Consider the following 18,988-nt stretch of genomic DNA (forward strand, 5'->3'; position numbering starts at 1 on the left):
CACCCAATTTAGGCTACGTCCACGGTGAAACAACCAGTCCTTCCTTTTATATTATCCAGCAAAATGAAGAGATACAACCTTCAGCAGATCTGATGTAATTCCCTCTCCGCTCTCACAAAATATCCTCTATCTTTCTCGCTCAGAATACACATATACATAGCCACAATACAATTCCCTCATATATAGTGAGGGGTTGCCTTCTAGGGCAAAAAACCCTAAATTAAACATAACTCCTATCGTCGGATTTCCGCCTAATGAACGACCCAGATTGACTATGAAATTACAACATTTTACAAGGAAAATTTACATCTCTTTTTAGCTTCGGGGGTCGAACCCCCGCCAGGGGGGGGGGCTCTAAAGAGTCGTCGTCACCCCCCCTTGGCAGTGTGCAAAAATGGGCAGCGTTACCGCCCCATTATGAACTGGGTCCAATGCGGTGATACTTTTGAATAAAGAAGATAATCAGGCTCCACACCCAACACTAAGTCTTGGGAATTATTATATCAGAGTACATCAATTGTTTAATTCTTCACCAAATATATTCAAAAGGTTGATCAATGTTTGAATCTTCACCTGTTCTATTGTTGAAATAATGCAAAGAATAATTGCCTTTCTATACATATCTATAGAGCGTTGTTCGTATACAAGTTGGAGTTATATCTTTCCTAGCTATTAGAATATCTAAGAAATTTGTTGGTTTATATTATCTTTACAAGCAGCATGGCTAAGGAGAAGACAATCCAAGTGCAATTGAATGTCCCATGGTTAATTAATAGCCATGGGAAATTTCCTTGCATTTTGTCCATCACTTGAATAAGAACGGTTTGGTCGTCATTGACCTGATGTCTATCTTAACATTCTAATTGCTGCCACATACCTAGGGATCGATTCCTAGCAATACGATTCTTTAGTTGGAATTGAATTTCAATAGTTGAATGTGATAATTCACTAGTGACATTCTATTATATTGGTCTTTTGTGCGATGAAGCATTGATAAAAGGGAAGCAACATTGTGCTTCTAATTTTCTGGAATGAATATTACACAACAGGTGTAATGTTTAAATATTGCTATGTGTGCACTTTTGAGTAGTAGTGTTTCCAACTCTGCAAAGAAAATTTTAACTCGGCCATTCATGCAAGCAAATTCCAACATTGAACAGACCAAAAAACAGAGTTATTCTCTTGTGCTTATTGATGTTTCTAAGTGCAGAGTTTGTTTTATTGTTGGCTTAATAAAGTCGGTGTGTTAGTGGAAAGTTGAGCATGAATATGTATGCATCATAAGCAGACAACCCAGGATTTGTAACCAAATTTGAAGAAGACATTCCCACTGGTTAATGTCTAGTCCCTTGGTTGTAAAGGATCTATGCTACCATTCTCTCTCATTGATGTTGAGATATTGAAATAAGGAAGATTATCTGTGAGGACGTCCTTTTGTCTGATATTTTGCCACACTTGATTTTTGAGAGAACAAGTCCATGGAATGTTATGTGGTAGCAAGAGTTTGACAAGATTAAATGAAGTTGTATTGTAGATTTATTGCTTCCATAGAGTAATAAAATAAGCCATAGGAGAGAAAAATGACATCCAGAAGCCACTAATAAAAAAATTGGGGTTGTGTAGTAGCCATAAAAACATTCAAGGGTTATGGTTCAGAATGATGGAATTTATCGATGTGTGGCAACTAGACCTGCAATATTTGTTGGCAAGTAGCTTGCAAATACCTGTAGCAGGGATATTTTTATGATATCTTATATTTCCATTTTCAGGTTGTGTTGAGGAAAATAATGAGTATTATTTTAAATAGTATTTGACAACAATATTAAAATCTTCATATCCCTAATTTCAAAGGCTGAAGACTATTCATTCTATTGCTAAGAATTTGGAATACAAACATACATTAGAAGACTATTCATTTTCTTGCCAATCATTTATTTATGCAATATTCCATCTTCGAGAAGAATGTGAAATGAATGGGTGGACCACCTTTTCACTTCAAATCCATGCATTGGAATATAAAGAAACAACAATTTATGTATAAAGATGTATGTTTAGAATGCAGAGTTGTTGGTTGATTGATTTCATGAGAGACATGGCTCGTGAATTTTTAGGAAAAGAAAGAATTACAGAAATACTTGAGGAAGAGAACTAGAAGAGGAGCTACCTTGGAATAGGGGAGCGGAGAAGATAAGCAATTATAAAGAGAAAAGACAGGGTAAATAACAAAGAAAAAGAGAAAGAAGAATTCATAATTAAAGACCATGTAAACCAACAAAATTAAACTTTCATGTATTAGGGGATTGGTGTCTCCTTTCAGGTACTAGCTAAAAAAGAACAGGTTGGATCCTGTAAGAAGAGGGAGTGGGTTCTCCCAGCAAGTTGTAGCTTGCAGAAGAAAAGCGAGGTTGAAGCCTCCTATAGAAAGAAGCCTACAAAAGTTGATGTAAAAAGTGAGTGGGTGCTCGCATGTCTCGCAAATTGATGCTTGCATATTGGTTAGTGCCAATACATTGTAAAAGAAGTTTGATAAGAAGAATAAAAAGACAAAGTGTTTGGTGCTTTTTCTCCCATAAGGGTTTCCACCTAAAATCCCTAGTGTTCATATGTTATGATTGTGTTGTTTATGTGGTTTGAGTTTGCCTTTTCAAGTATTGTTTTTTTTTTATCTATTGATCATATATTATGTTGGTTAACTAGTGGATAAGTTAATTGTTTAATGAGAAGTAGAAAATGGTTAATTATGATCCAATTAGCATTATATTGATTCACCCCTCCCTCTTAGTATAACTAAGTTTCCAACAACAAGCACTAATATTGAGAATAACTGACCCAAAGAAATATTTTGTAGTGTGCATAGATGTCTACAAAGAAGGGCTCGGTTGAGTCCTCATGTAAGAGGGGCGAGTGGTCTATTATGAATTGAGGAAGTTGAATGAGCATGATAAAAACTATGTCACTCATGCCTTGGAGTTAGCAACAATAGTGCACACATTGAAGAAGTGGAGACATTATATCCTCATAAGGAAATTTGCAGTGATGTTAGACCATGGAGGGTTGAGGTATCTTTTGAACAGCCAAAGTTGAATGCCATGCATGCAAGATGGTTAGCCTTGATCAATGAGTTTCATTTTGAAATCAAATGCTTCAAAGTAAAGGAAAATAAGGTAGTTGATATCATTACTAGAAGGTTGTAGATAACTCATGTGGTGGCTATAAGTTCTTGTGAAATTGACATTAGAGAAAAGATTAAAGAGGCAATGATTCAAGATGAGCATTACCGACAGATGAAGGAAATCTTGCAGCAAGAGCCAAAAGGAACAATGAATAAGAAATTCTCACTCATGGAGGATGGGTTGTTGAAATTTAAAAAAAAAATGTGGTATATACCTTGTATGGGCCACTTGAAGAAGCTCATATTGGATGAATTCCATAAAATACCATATTAAGGTCATCCAAGTTATCATAAAATGATAACAACCATGAGATTATATTATTGGCTAAGTGTTTGGTCAATTTACTATGCAAATTAACACAAGTATTTAATTATCAATCCGGGCTTGTAAGCTTGGAAGCATGCCCAAAGTATAAGGATTTTAGTTGTAGTCAATTTTAGAAGATGAAATATTAAGATTGATGGAAGTGCATATTGCAAATATAAAATCTAACTTAATAGTTTCTGATTCAATATACAGTAAATGAGGAAAGAGGCTCCTAACTAAGGAGATCCAAGTTGTCCTTTCCTACAATATTACTTTCATGAAGAGAAACAAAAATTAACTAATTAACAATAGTTTATGATGCATAAAATGTAGAGAGAAGTGGCTCCTAACTAAGGAGGTCCATATTGTCCTTCCTTACAATATTATTCCATCATTATTACTATTGCATTGAAACTAGAATTCAAAAATAACTCAACAAGGAAATGAGAATGAATTTCAATTATAGCTCATAATCAAATAGAAGGAGAATTTAACTTGAATTCTTGTTTGTCCCTTCATATGCAGATTATAATTAAATCAATATTCATTCAACAATCATAATAAATCTTCATACATCTAAAGAAATCTGAAGCAAAAACTAGTTTATAAAAATTATGCTAAATTAACCAAGAAGTGCACTTAGCTTGGTGTGGGGGCCCTCCACCCTTTCCTTGCACACTTGAAGAGATCTCAGCTATAGCAAACTTAGTTACTCACTCAAGCATGAACATCAAATGAAATGAAACAGGTTCTTCAATTAACTTCCAGTCTTCAAAGAGTCTCAAAATCAAACTACATAAAATTCTACATGCTCAAGCCTCCAATAGTCTTGGCTTAAATAAATAAATAATAAACAAACTTGACTAAAATGTCTCTAACAGTCATATCTATTCTAATCCCATCTATCCTGGTCGAATCCATCCATTCAATTCCACAAAATTTGGAAAATCCCCAAAAATATTAAATTTGGCCTATTTCCTAGGGATTTTCTAAACAACAGGTCATGTTTGACCAGAGTTGACCGGGCATGTTTTAGCTCCTTTTGATTGAACCAATAGGTACACATCCATCCTTGGTTCCCAAGCTTTCCATATCTATGCTCAGCTCGTGCCCAGGTGTCTTGCAAGTATGACTTCAATGGAGCCATTACGGAATTTTTAGTCCTGTCCAAAAATACACTAAAACCCAATTTTTGCAAAAATATATAAAAATTGAAAAACATAATTTATATACTTGAATATGCATAAATTGGTAAAAATGAGGTGTATATGGATGGTAAATTGTTGAAAATGATGGAAATTAGGTGTATTTTAATAAGCAAAATTTGATAGAAAATGAGGGCCAACACTAAGTATGAAAAAGGACATGGCCCAATATATTACTAGATTCCTGGAGTGCCAGTAGGTACAAGTGGAATGTTGACATCCAACAGGATTGCTACAACCAATCCTAGTTTCTGAATGAAAGTGGGAAGTCATCTATATGGACTTGATCTCAATATTTCTAAGGACAACCAGGTAGCATGATGCCATCATGGTGGCGAGGATAAGCTAAGCAAAGTGGCTCATTTTGTAGTTGTCAAGTCCACTCAACAAGCAACCAATATCGCTCAAATTTTCATAAAAGAAATAATAAGGCTACACGATGTGCCCAAGAAGGTTATTTCAAATTGAGATGCGAAGTTTACATTTAAATTTTGGAAGGCGTTGTTTGTTGGTTTTGGGGTAGAGTTAGCCTTCAACGCAACGTACCATCCTCAAATAGATGGACAAATTGAAAGATTTAACAAAGTGTTGGAATAGACGCTTATAATGTATGTCTTGCATCAACCAAGGAGGTGGGAAGGATTTCTACCCTTGGTGGAGTTTTCCTACAATAATGGGTGCTTGGAATAATCCGTTTGAGGCTCTTTATGGTAGGAAATATAACACACATATTAGTTGGAATGATCCAACAAATATGGTGCATGCCTTATATGCTAAAGGAAATGGACCAAGAAGTGATTGTTATGAAATAATAATTGAAGGTAGCTCAAGACAAGCAAAAGAGCTATGCAGATCAGTAGAGGATGCATGAGGAGTTTCAATTGGGGGAACATGTTTACCTCCGCATCAAATCAAGGAAAATTTCATTGAATATTGGGTCCTCTGCCAAGTTGGCACCAAGGTTTTGTGGATCGTTTCAGATCTTAGAGAGAGTGGCGCTAGTGGCCTATAAAATGGCATCGTTACCCATAATGAAGGCACACAATGTTTTCCATATTTCTTTACTTAAAAAGTATGTGCATGATGTTAACCATGTTGTTGATTGGTATGTGATACAAGTGGAATTCGGGGGATAATTCTAGCAAGAGCCATTGTGCTTTCTAGCTCAAAGGCAAATAAATCTCTGGAATCGAGTAATTGAGCAGGTCAAGGTGCAATGGAGGCACTTTGGACTAGATGAAACCACATGGGATATGGTTGATCAAATGAGGGTACCATACCCATTTTTTTTGTTGGATAAGTAAATGTAAATGTACATTTAAATGTCAAAGAAATGTGTATATAAAGCTCATTGTAAATTTTTTGTTCGGGTATACAACAGTGAGGATGGTGTTCCTTTAGGAGGGTGCGATTTATAACATCCATGTTTGGTTATCCATATTGTAAATATCTTTATGTACAATTGTAAATAGTTGTGAATATAAAAATGTTTGGGCTGAGAGAGAGGACATAGATATAGAGTTATGGGAGGAGAAGTTTCTTGGGGAAACAATCAAGCTCATAAGTGGAATTTAATTGGCCACCTATCTCCCTAATGAATTTAATGTAAAACTGATACAAAAATGAAAATGTGTATGAGCTAGATGATGAGCTAGTCCTACCCTCGTGAGATGTGTTGGCTTAGTAAACATGCTACAAAAGTGGTATAGGGGAGTATGCTAGAGGGAGAGATAGAGAGAGAGATGAAGAGGGAGACGCTCGGTATAGGAAACGAGTAGAGGAGAGACGAGAACATTTTATCTCAAACAAAGCACTTAAGTGTTGAAAAACAATGTTACAACATGGTATCAATAGGTACATTGAGAGGAAGCCACGAGGTGACTTAAGTGCAGAGGTAGCACAACAATTAAGAAGATTGCGTTAACAACAGTGCATGTGTAGCACTGGAAGAGCTCAATCGAAGCTCAGGGTGAAGTGGCAGTGTTTAGAATGTAGAGTGACAATGGACTTTAGATTCTTGCTTAGTAGGTGGAAACATTAGGAACTCTGGGACTTCTCTTGGTATTTTTCACCGGTGGAAACCCTGAAAGTGGACTTTGGATTCCTATGAAAGCTATTAGGTGGAGGCATGGTGAACTCTGGACTCCTAGCATATTTCAGGTGGAGACATTATGGGCTCTGGATTCCTATAGTGTAAATCAGGTGGAGACACCATGGGATTTGGACTCCTGTAATTGACTGTTGGGTGGAGACATTGTGTTCTCTGTAATCATATCGAATTTCAGGTGGAGACATAATGTGCTTTGGATTCCATGAAGTGATATATTTGGGTGGATACACTATGTTCTTTGGTCTACTACCAGATCGTAGGTGGAGGCACTATGTGCTCTACATTCCCATGTGTTGTGAATGATTGGTGTGAAATTTTCCTTGAGCACTTCACTTCTTTGACTATGAATTAGGCTCGAGGGTGGTCAACTGCAAGAAATATTGCAGTGCAAATGGTCTATAGTAGGGAGGAGAGTTGTAGTCCCTTTCTCAGTTTCCAACCATTTAACTGATAAGATAAGTTATTTACTTATTTCTCTATGTATCATCCTGCCAAGTGAATGTTAAATATTGTTGTTGTATGACAATGTTGGTATTAGTACAAATTGAAAAGGAATGTTTTATTCTTGGTTGTTACAATGAGATTGTTATGTGAATGATTCTCATGGTCACGAGGGGCTGGAGGCCTTAGTGTGTGTATGTGCTGGTATTATGTGGAATATTGATTTGTTTACATGATTATGTATGCACACTTAATTGGCTAGTTAAATTGTTGTAGTGTATGGAATCCATAGTAAAACACAATATGGTATGTATGGATTTTCATGTTTAAGATGGTTGAAGTCAGTATTGGTGATGTGCTTGGTATGGTTACCAGTAGACCTCATACGATCTTGTTTGAACCCATTAGGGGTCAACAAAGCACTGTTGTGTTGAAAAGTGCGAAGCATAATAGCCATGGAGTGGCTCGATTCAATGCATGAATGGTAGTCAAGTTTACATCTCCATAGATTATTATTATTATTATTGGGTAGTGTTTGCTTTCTGTGGTGTTAATGCCAGGAAGTTATTCTTGCGATCATGCACAACTCGAGCATAACAAGGCTCTTTTGAGGTTCTTGGTTTCAACCCTGAGTAATTGCAAAAAACTCAGAAAATCACTTTAGGCCATAAAGGATGAATTTGTTTTGTGTTTGGGAGGTTTGGACATATCTAGGTGTTCGAATGTTGAGGAAAATTGTAGTGATGAAGTTGAGTGGGGGTCAGACTTCGAATAATTAGGATACACTTGCAAGAGGGCTAAGATAGGGTTAGTCATAGTCATGTCCATTAGGGTTAAACCTTGAGGGGCCAGACATTAAATAGTTTGGATGAGTCATATTCAGGGTGGGACCCCTTTGAAAGAAGTGGTGCAAGGTTGGATTAGTTTGGGGGTTAGGAGGTCCAAGACATATAATGGTGCACACTTGTTTGTAAGCTTGAAGACAAGGAGGTGGGCCAAATCCATACCAGTGCACAAATGTGATTTTAGTTTGGGAATCTGGGACTCTTATTAAGTGCCAATTCGTGGAAGTGGGCCAGGATTGGACTTGTGCATTGGTGGATATTTAGTCCAAAGATTTGGGAATCCAAAACTCTCACCAAGTGCAAATAGCTTGTGCACTCGGATATCTCTTGGTTCGAATATAACGTGGAAGTTTCACAATGCATATAGGGGGTCAGACTTGTGAGCCTATAAGGGTAAGTAATGTGGTAGATGTTGCGTGGAGGTAGCCATGGACGCATCGATGTCTGGAGGTGATGTGGAATCACCTGCATGAGGTGGAGTTGCCACGTGGGTGCCATGTGACAGGTCCTTGTTTATGTGGTGACGTTTAAATGTCAAAAGTTCAAACGATCATATCTTTTGATCCAATTATCAGATTCCGGTAAAATTTATATTGCCAGAAAGCTCTCGGTGAGCTGAACATGATGATTTCACCCAAAGTAAGTTTCACTAACTTTGGGAAAGGAGAAATTTTGTAACCCCACTTCCATGATGAGATAATGAGAGTCGTTGTAACGACCCACCTCGAGTTATAAGAAACATAGAAATATTAGCATGCATACAAGAAATGCATATGATAGCTACATATGTGTGTATCACATGTATTGTACTAATATACATACTAACTAAGTATGAAAAGTCCAAGCATAAGGTGATGAATTAAATATTAAAGTAGTGAGTAAATACCTAACTCACCAGAGTATAATGAATATATTATATATATATATATATATATATATATATATATATATATATATATATATATATATATATATATATATGGCTTATGCAAATAAAAGAGAATTACAAAATTGATATATATATTATTTATTATTTTAACTAGGAGAGGTTATATATTAAAAAAAAAGGGAATATGATTTATATTATATCAACTAAATGGGACTAAATATATATATGTTTAAAATGACGAATGATAAAACTTAAAAATTATATAAATTTTAACCTCTGAATTAAGTTAATGAACTTCAACAAGAGGGTATAAATTAATAAATTAATATTAAATATCTCATGGAATGTAAATTATTTAAGTAGTTGTCACTTGAGCTAAATATCAAAATTAAGACGGTCAAACTCTTAAACGTTTTAAAAGTGACCGTCTCGATAATTCACAAAAGACCCTTCTAGGTGTCAGGTATCAACAAAGAGACCACTCGAAACCTTATTATAATCAGAAATGTTGAGACAGTGGAAGGAAGGAGGCAACAATTTTGGGAATATAAGGAGAAGGGGTACGACAAAGAGAAGGGAGGAGGAATTTTGCCCTAGGTAGTGCAATGAAGGAAGGAGAGTTTTCTTTTGGGAGAATTATAGAGACCAAGGAGAAATTCCCAACAGAGCCATAGACATAGAGGAAGATTAAGCTTGATTGTTCTTGGAGTTTTGGGCACAGGGGATAGAAGACAAGTCTTCTGGATATGGGAACCATATAGGTTGATCCCAAATAGGTTGGGAGGGAACAATTGGTTTGGTAGCAGGAGCAGGAGCAATGTCAGTCCAGAAACGCTTCAACCAAGATTTCCAAGTAAGTACTTCCAAATTAAACTATTAAATTCTTTGATTTATTTGGTTAAAATGAAAATTAGGATATTACCATTGGTTAAATGTTGAATTGAAGTTCACTCCTAAATTTGGGGTGTAAAATTTACATTTTTGGCTAATAGTTAGAAATTGGGTTTCATAGCCATGTTAGGGCAAAGTAACACCCCCCATTCACCCTAGTAAGATCTAGGGGTTGGGAGGGAGCATTATAGGAGGGCTACCCAATTTGACAAAAAAACTTCTAGAGGGTTCCAAAATATGGCTAATCCCCTAGACTTCCCTTAACATCCACCAACATTACCTCATACGCTCTTCAATAATGCTTGACAATAATTTGAGTTTTCTTAAAGGAAAATTTAATTTTCTGAATCAAAATAATGGAGGGTTTCTCCTTGACCATTCTATCTCTAAAATACCTTTGCTTCCCTTGGTTGTTGAGGCCACAAATGTTCCATGTTAAGATCTTCATTGAATAAGTTGTTTGATGGAGGCAAACGCCTCTGAGAGGACCATGACTTGCCTAGAGTTAACCATTTGTCCTCCTACTATGCAAATAATTTATTGTGTCGATTTCCTCCCTTTCTTCTTATTCTCTTTTGATGTCCTTCCCTTATTCTGACTATATTGTGTAAGAACACCCATATTCCTTGATGACAATAACACTTCACCTCCATCCTTCCTTTCCCCCTCTTCAATCTATGGTAGATTTGTTGGAATTGATGCAACTGGAGTTCTGGGACCTCCGACGAGTCCTTATTTTGCTATTCCTGCAATAGGTTAGGCAAGATATGTTCCTCATGACTAATAGTTTCCTCATCTTCATCGACTTCCATAGTCGTTGGTTCTTGATCTAGGGTTTCCTCTGTCTCTGGAGCGGTTGACAACTCCCATGTAGCTTTACACTTAGACTGACCCCTCTGCTGACTATCCTTCTCAGGTGGATCCACATTCATAATATCTTTCGATAATATAACTTCTCTTGAGGAGTCTTGTAGCGCTACATAATTATTCCCTTATAGAGGAGGGTTCCCTTTCAGATTCAGCTGCGCTCTCCTAGGGTTTTGACATTTTGCAGCCAGTTGTTGAAATCCATCATGGTTAGCTTAACGATTTGTTGTCTATTGCTCTTCTTTGGTAATCAGGCAATCCCTAAAGAGATGTCCATATTCATGGTACCTTCGGTAGCGGAAAGACACATGCTTATAGTTTAAGGATTGATGCCAAAACTCGTCCCTGTAAGAAAGTTCAATTGACTCTGGAAGAGGATGAGATATGTTCATATATACACAAATTCTAGCATATGAGACATATCGACCACGCTTGTTACCCTCAGGAATCTTGATGAAGGAGCTAATGGCGTTACCAATGCTTTTAAGAATTGTGATCTCCCAAAGTTCTTCTGGTAGCAAAAAAAATTAACCCAAATCAGAGTGACCATAAACTTCTCCTTCTCCGGATTGCAGCCCTCCTCCTAGAATATTAACCCGCGGTACCTAAGAAATAGGGGCCATTTTCAAACAACCTATTTTGATCCTCCAAACTATGAAAAATCACCGTAAAAAAACTATGGCTCCTAGTTTTAAATTGATCCGCCCTTTTGACTGCCATCTAGTTTGAATCCATTTCACCAGGTCCTTCTTAGCTAGCCAAAGCCCCACAAATTTGCAAATAAGCGCGTGAACTTTCATAAACTGAATATGTGCTTCAATTGTATTCGAGCGAATTTCTAATTTATGATTAGTCACGACTTTAGACATACACATATTCTTATTTCTGGATGGCCAAAAAAGCTCCCAAGACAACATTCTCCCCTTGATTTCCTTTATTTTTTTTGCACTAGACCCACTAGCCTTAGTGTGGTTTTCACTGGTAATCGCCTTCTTGTAGGAGGGCTTTTCACCCCTCACCAATAGGGGATTCATAAAAGAAGTTAATGGAGGTTTACAATGAAATCACCCAAACTTAATCATAGTAAAACAAAAACTAAAATCAGTAGAAAATATAGAATTAACAACCATTTCGAAACGCGTCGACCAAAAAATTCTCTCCTGTGATTTCTACCAAAAGACTTTGTTTAATTCATTATGGATCACAAAAGCTTAAATACAGAAATTATACTTAATTAAAATAAAATTTGATTACATTTATATATATATATATATATATATATATATATATATATATAATATTTTAAAAAAATTCAACAACTATTTAGATTAAATAATTATTTTCATACCTACACATTTTAATCCCAGAAAATTACATGATACCATTCCACATATTATTCCCTTTCTACACAAAAATTACATAAACACTTACATCGAAAGAGTAAAGTCCTTAGTCAATCAAGAAAAACTTAATATACGGTGGAAATAGTCCATGTACAATTTTCAATCTCACTGTGAAAGAAGATTTTAACATATCTTATTTGTAAATATTATTTTTATTTGTAAATAATATAATAATGCGACAATTTTTACTTTTCTACCATTATTATCATTATTATATATTTATATTTAAAATTGATTATTTTTTAATTTAAAATTTAAATAATTTAATTATTTTTTTTAAAATAAAATTTTAATTTCCAAATTCTAACCATATTAAAATAATATTGAATTTTTCTGCTTATTAATAAAATTTTAATTTCCAAATTCTAACCATATTAAAATAATATGGAATTTTTCTGCGTATTAATTTATTCCTTAAAAATATATAAAGAATCAATAAATAAACAAATTCAACTTTTTTTAATTAATTTTTTTTATTAAATTCAATAAAATTATAATTCTATTCTATTAATAAAACTTTAACCAATTAAAAATTGTTTAATTTGTAAAATTCAAATAACATTTAATAATTTTTATTTTTCATCTTTTAATTGGTAACCACAACAAAAATTTGAACCAGTGACCTATTACATGGGGTGCCTTAACTTTGTACACATTCACCGTCAATCCAAAACCTAAATTATATTAAACCTACTCAATTAAAACCACTGAATCATAAATAAATCCAAAATAAACTTTACATAAAATACGGCACAGTTTCTAAAATGCAAAATAAAAACCAAACAAGCGAAAACGATTTTCGTACAGTGATCACTTTTCTTTACAAATACAAAACATCTGGTGAAGTCAAAGAGTATCCTCCATTTGAAACCTGACGCTTGTCAAATCATTTCCGAATAAAATTCTTATAATAACGAAATCATTTATGATACCCAACTAGAAGTGAAATGATCATGATGACTATTGCTAGCTTATTTCCACAATACGACCATTTAATGCGCAGATACCTCTCATATATATAGTGCCCTATAGTGAAAGTTTTATAATTATGTAAATGTAAATGCAGTATATGCAGCTAAGCAGTGCAGAGGACAAACAATGGCGGACGCTGTACAGGAAATTGCCATATACATTCACAGATTCCATAACCTCGATCTCTTCCAACAAGGGTATTTACTTAAATCTTTTCGTTCGACAATTATATTGTAAAATGATATAGATTAGGCCTTTAGTTCTGCTATTGTTATTAAAAAAAACCTTTATAATCTGAAGATAACCTGGACTCATAGAATTCCTCGAGACCATGCTTAGTGTTATTCTAGGATTTGGTTTCTCATGGACTGTTTATGTAGTGGGCTATTATTTTATTAAAATAGTTTTTATGATCTGGTATTTAGTTATATGAACATGAATTCTCTCAGTGGGTGAATGTCTAACTTGACAACCAGGTGTAACAGTTAAAGGGTCTGATCAGTCGTCAGTCAAAAAACATAGAGCAGATCAGGTTATGCACTTGTTGCTGAAAGTTACCTAAATAGCCTTGGTGGTTGATAATTATTTCTGTTCTTCTCACAGACAAGCGAATGACTACCTTAAAGAATTGGGTTTAGTCTAAGTGGTTGGTGGTGTGCATCTGGCAAAGGTTGGTTGGGGTTAAGTTCCCATTTGGGTCATCCTTTCAGACAAAAAAATCATTCCAATACTTGCATTATATGCTACTCTGCAGGCAATGTGACGTCCCTTGGCTTGTATAGAATTTTATTCATGGGTACCTTAAGCGTAAGGTCTTACCGAGTTTTCACGTTCACATGTATAATATTCCTCTTAGATAGTATATGTACTTCATTACTTGGAATGCATCCATTCCGGAATAAAACCCAGGGAAAGGATATCCAGTAGACTAATTTGAAGAACACCAGTTGCAGTACCTATGAACTAAAGAAGGATCCTTCTGGTGGTATCCACCATTTCTCTTGCTCCCTTCCACATTTTGTTAAGTGATTATACTTTGAGGCATAAACAGTCAAATATAATTATTAGTACTAGATTTTTCCAATCGGAGTGAGAAGATTCTTAATATTTTTAATTGAAAAAGTCATCAGAGAATAGAACTGCTAGTTTAAAAATGAGTGGCAAACCCCAGTAGAGTCTCGCATGATTCAATTCAAACTTTTTGTTCATTCAGGTTTGATTCTGTCATTGATACATACTTTAGACAGTTTATTGCTGCGGAACTCTTTTTGGAATGCAAAGGCGTTTTTGTTAACTTTTCTCTGCGGGGTTTGACAGATGGTATCAAATAAAAGTCAATGCAAAATGGGAGGATTCTGAAACTACTGTTTCTGGCACACCTACTCGCGTGGTGCAATATGATGGTATATGTGGCAGTACTCTTTGAGAATCTTTTTAGTTTTTCTTTCAACTGTTGTTATGAAGTTTTTATTACAAACTTTCAAGTTAGTAGACATGGATTGATACTATGATATTGGGCTGAAGACAACATATCAACATATCGCGTTAACGTTGATAAGTACCTGAAAGAACTGAATGCTTCAGTCAGCATTGTCCTTGTTTTGATAAAACTAGTTTATGTATTCCATTGGATGCTTGAAGTTAAGTAGGTTCTGGAACGCAGTTGCTGCACTGGTAACAAGTCCCAACACATTCATCTATGTATACTTCATGCAGCTTACCTCTAAAGAGAATTCAAATAATACAATATCTATTATTTTGAAGCCTGATTTTAGTCATATCATCTCGTAAAACAACAAGTACCACAATTTTTATAGTAGGTGGGAGGTCAATATTTTAGATATTTAAAACAATTAAAATGGGCAAAATTCAAATGAAGGTTATTTTAAATGTTGTACAATCATGGTTTAAACAGAGTCAGCCAGTTTCTATAAACTAGCATCATACCATTGAAACTCTGTTAGCAGACAAAAGGCTTATTTCAAGGAATACATGGCATGCTGGAATGGAGAAGTTTAAGAGAGAATGCAAGAAGATGTTGAAACAAATAATCCCTGAACAACATTGATAGTCTTCAATTTGGAATGTTATTTTGAGAAAGTTGTTTAAGATGTCGAAATTAGATCTTGTGTTTTTTCAAAAAGGGCATTGGATAGTAGCACTAAATTTAACCCACAAATTGATTGGAAAAGAATGAATGTTCTATGTTATGCCAAAGCTTGGGAAGAGGTCATAGGGAGATGGATTTTGAGAATAGTTGGTGAGACCCTCCAAATTTCAAGGGATAGCATTGTATACTATATATATAGTATAAAAATGTGCATACATAGATACATTGATGTATATATAGCCGCAAGGGATAGCTCTATTGGTTTGATCCTTTTTGCCAAGTTGTAATGCCAAGAGAACTCATAGGATCCATTTCCATTGAGTCCTACAAGGTTACCAACTAGCTAGCAGTTAATACTTTCTTTTACCCAGGAACTTGGGGAAGAGGGGAAATCCTTGGGGCATTGGCAAGATATCAACATCCTCACTCTAAACACAATTGTGGTAGGGCAAGGGGAATTATATCTATATATATATATATATATATGTTTTGATGTTTATGTTTTACTATCCTTTCAAACCGGCTTGGATTCATAGTACCTGCTCTTTCACAATAAAAAACAAAATCTAAAAAAAATTAACAAAATTCCCTGTTAATTTCTTATAGGTCTGTAGGTGAGGCAGTTTATGATGTTGTGTTTTTGACTTTTATAGCTTGTGTTCTATAAAGTGTGTAGGTTCTTTCTTCCCTGGGGGTTTTGGGTTGTGTCCATTGCCCCATTTCACTATGTAGGTTGTGTGAGTTTCCTCTAATTTTTTGCAAAGCTTTTTTTTTTCTAGCATATCATTTTGTGAGAAAGGTATACCTAGTTCCCAGGTTAGATTTGATTTTCTCTTTGTAATAAAGATGTTTTTGTTTTGTTTTCTTACCTTGTTTATGTAAAAATGCTTTATATATATATGTGTATATATATATATATATATGTGTGTATATATATATATATATATTTGTATATATATATATATATAAACCTCACATGATTACAATTTTTTTCTAATAAAAACCTCATTGAGAATCCCAAGAGATGCTGGATGGCATCTTTTGTAGAATCATTTACATAGACTAGCGTACCTAACCTAGGGGGTTTAAACTTTAAATAGAGCACCTGTTGTCAAAAGCGCTTCCTATATTATTCCAAAGAGTATAATAATATATAATATTTTACAAAAGAATAGTGGAAAATTTCAACGACCATTGTTGTAGAGTTATAAAAAGGCATATTAAATATCTTCTTGAAGAACAAAAATCCCGAAAAGACAAAAAAATGTTGTAATAAAGATACAAAATCTCCAAGCTATCATCCGGTGTAGTTCTAATTTCTAAAGACATAATCAAAACATTAATAACAGTCCTGATAGGTGTAAAGAGAAAGAGCACTATCATAAAAGCTTAGGCTCACAAAAATAGTAGGATTTGGGTTATTGCTCTTTGGCTCGGCCCAACTAGTTGGCGGAGGCAAATCATCAATCACCAACAACCCCTAAATGTTAACTTCATTCTCCTTGTGTGCTTTGGGCCCCTTAGAATGGAACGGGGGACTCATGGCACTTTATCATCAAACGGAGGACAAGGGGGCCTTGTCATGCCTACCAAGTGGCTAGCTTTAACAATGTTCCCACCTCTAATGCACTTCCCAGCCAGTCCAATGGAGGGGATTGGGATGGCGTGATCCCTATCTAAGTACCACCTATGTCGGCACTGTGAACATGGTCTAAAGTGCCACAGTTGGATGTTGCTCATTGTGAATGGGGCGCCACCCTAGTACCCCAACAACAGTCATGACTACTGGAAATCTAAAGCTAGAAACTATGCTTGAGCATGTAAGCCTAGCCACAAAAAAACACATGCAGGCTGAGCCAACCCGAAATTATGAAGGTAGCTGCCCACAGCCAACCCCCCTTAAACAAGAAGTTTTTCTTGCATTTAATAGTGGCATGGTTCCAAGTCTTTTCTTTGTTTATGCTTTCTATGTTATTCTTGACGTTATCAATGTCTTTGACTTGAAGGTCTTTGTTTATTCTCAAAAATTCCATCGATTATGAAGAGTCTTTGCTCCAACTTTGCTTTATTCTACTGTGTCTTTTGCTAATTCGAGATTCTTTGAGGAGTAGTCTTCCTTTCTTTATATTGATTATTTTGTAGTTGTATCTTAAGTGACATGATTTCGATGCATCTTTGGAAGTTGAACTATATCTTATATGCAGTACAGTTTAAGGTTCATTGTTCTTAATTTTAAGACTTCTGTTTATGAAACTGTTTTGGATTTGCTCTTTTTTTTTTTCCAAATGTTATATGATTTACTACAACCCCATACTTTACAACTGTGTAGATTTACCGGGATGACGTTGCTATTGGTTTTTTTAATATCCCAATCCCATAGTTCCACTGCATGCATTTCTGCAAATAGTTTTGAAGCTAGAATATGCTTTCCAACCACTGATGAATCTTCTATCAATGTTATGGTTCCAATTTAATCTATGGTGAAAATCTATTTTAAGTTATTTAGAGGCTTCAACTGTTTCTAATATTTGATTTAGGTATTAAATCATAGTTACTCATCCCTCTCTATATATAGTAAAAAGAGGTTATAAAATAGCTTAATTGTGGGGATGGCATGGTAACATCTCCTATGAAAGAGCCCAACCTTCAAGCTGTTTCAATTTACATTCTAGTCTTCCTTAGATATTCTTCTTCGATCAAAGAGGGGATGTTATGAATACATGAACCTACTGCCATTTTTGTAACATTATCTGGATTGGTTGTTGTACCATTTCATATAGAGATTGCACAATTCAAGTTTGGAGTAAAATTTTGCTAGAAATTAGTCTTGAAGACGAAGTTAAAGAATTCACATTTGCTGACATTTACCATTTTGCAAATTCGTTGAACTGCAGTAACTGGATATTATTCTCCTAACTTTAACAATTTATTTGTCTTCTGTTAAATTATTAATGACAAATAGCGAATAATTCACACTGCAATTCTTCACCATAAAATTACGTTGTGGAAATAAAAATGCAGATCCGAAAAATAGATGCACACACACACAAAATAATGACACTGTTGTTTTTGGACAATTGTCCTTGGAAAAACCTCAAAGGGAAAACCAGTGCAACATATGAGGGTTTTATTATTATGCAACAATTTGAGAGAAGAATTACAAATAGTTGCCCAATTGGCAAACCTCTGACAATATACTGGCAAAATATGTTGGAGACACTCTGTCTCTCTCTGCAATCACACTTGCCTCTCTCCAACGACTCGCACCTCCTCTAGGCTATTCACACCTTTTCCCAGAATGGCATTGGTGGCTCTGGATAAACTCGCACAACCCCTGGAACCCTTCCAGGTGAGTCGTTTTGCTTCCCTCTGTCTCTAGAAATGACTCGCTTTGCCTTTTGGATATTGATGCGGCCTTCGACAACTAAATGAACCTCTTCTGACAACTCACACTGTGTTTTCTGGCCAACTCGCACTACACAAATCAACCTCATCTACAAACAATTTGACCTCCTCTTTTCTTACCTCCTGGACACTGGAAAACTGAGGAAATCACATATGGATCTCTGCTGCTCCCTCTCTTCGATGCTCTTCCCAAGCTCGAACTGTGCCCTCATTGAATACTGCAAATTGGGGAATTCAAACTGACTTGCTCACACGAAGTAAACTGTGTCTTCTCCAAGCCCCTTCGACTTGCTCTTATAATCTCTCACAGGAGCATCAACGACCAAGATCTAATCATGGTCGATTGTTTAGATCATCTTAGATGTAGAAAA

The 18,988-nt window shown here is 35.4% G+C and overlaps 1 protein-coding gene across 4 annotated transcripts in view; it reads left to right on the plus strand.

The window, feature by feature from the left end:
* Positions 1-13,062: 13,062 nt before the first annotated feature.
* Positions 13,063-18,988, plus strand: part of LOC149156787 (uncharacterized) — a 164,787-nt gene continuing 158,861 nt past the window's right edge. The window contains exons 1-3 of one of the 4 annotated variants that reach the window (XM_089438599.1): positions 13,078-13,299; positions 13,579-13,772; positions 14,420-14,505. Coding sequence is in view for 2 of the 4 variants with exons in the window: in XM_089438597.1 (XP_089294723.1) it covers positions 13,229-13,299; positions 14,420-14,505 (157 nt within the window). In the remaining 2 variants the exon portion in view is untranslated. Of the gene's footprint in view, positions 13,300-13,578; positions 13,773-14,419; positions 14,506-18,988 lie in introns of all 4 variants that reach the window. The other 3 variants (XM_089438598.1, XM_089438597.1, XM_089438596.1) reach the window with 3 other exon arrangements.

This window comes from Pinus tabuliformis, chromosome 9 (assembly GCF_031772625.1).
Source record: "Pinus tabuliformis cultivar Carrire ecotype Pingquan chromosome 9, CPIR1, whole genome shotgun sequence".
Taxonomy (NCBI): domain Eukaryota; kingdom Viridiplantae; phylum Streptophyta; class Pinopsida; order Pinales; family Pinaceae; genus Pinus; species Pinus tabuliformis.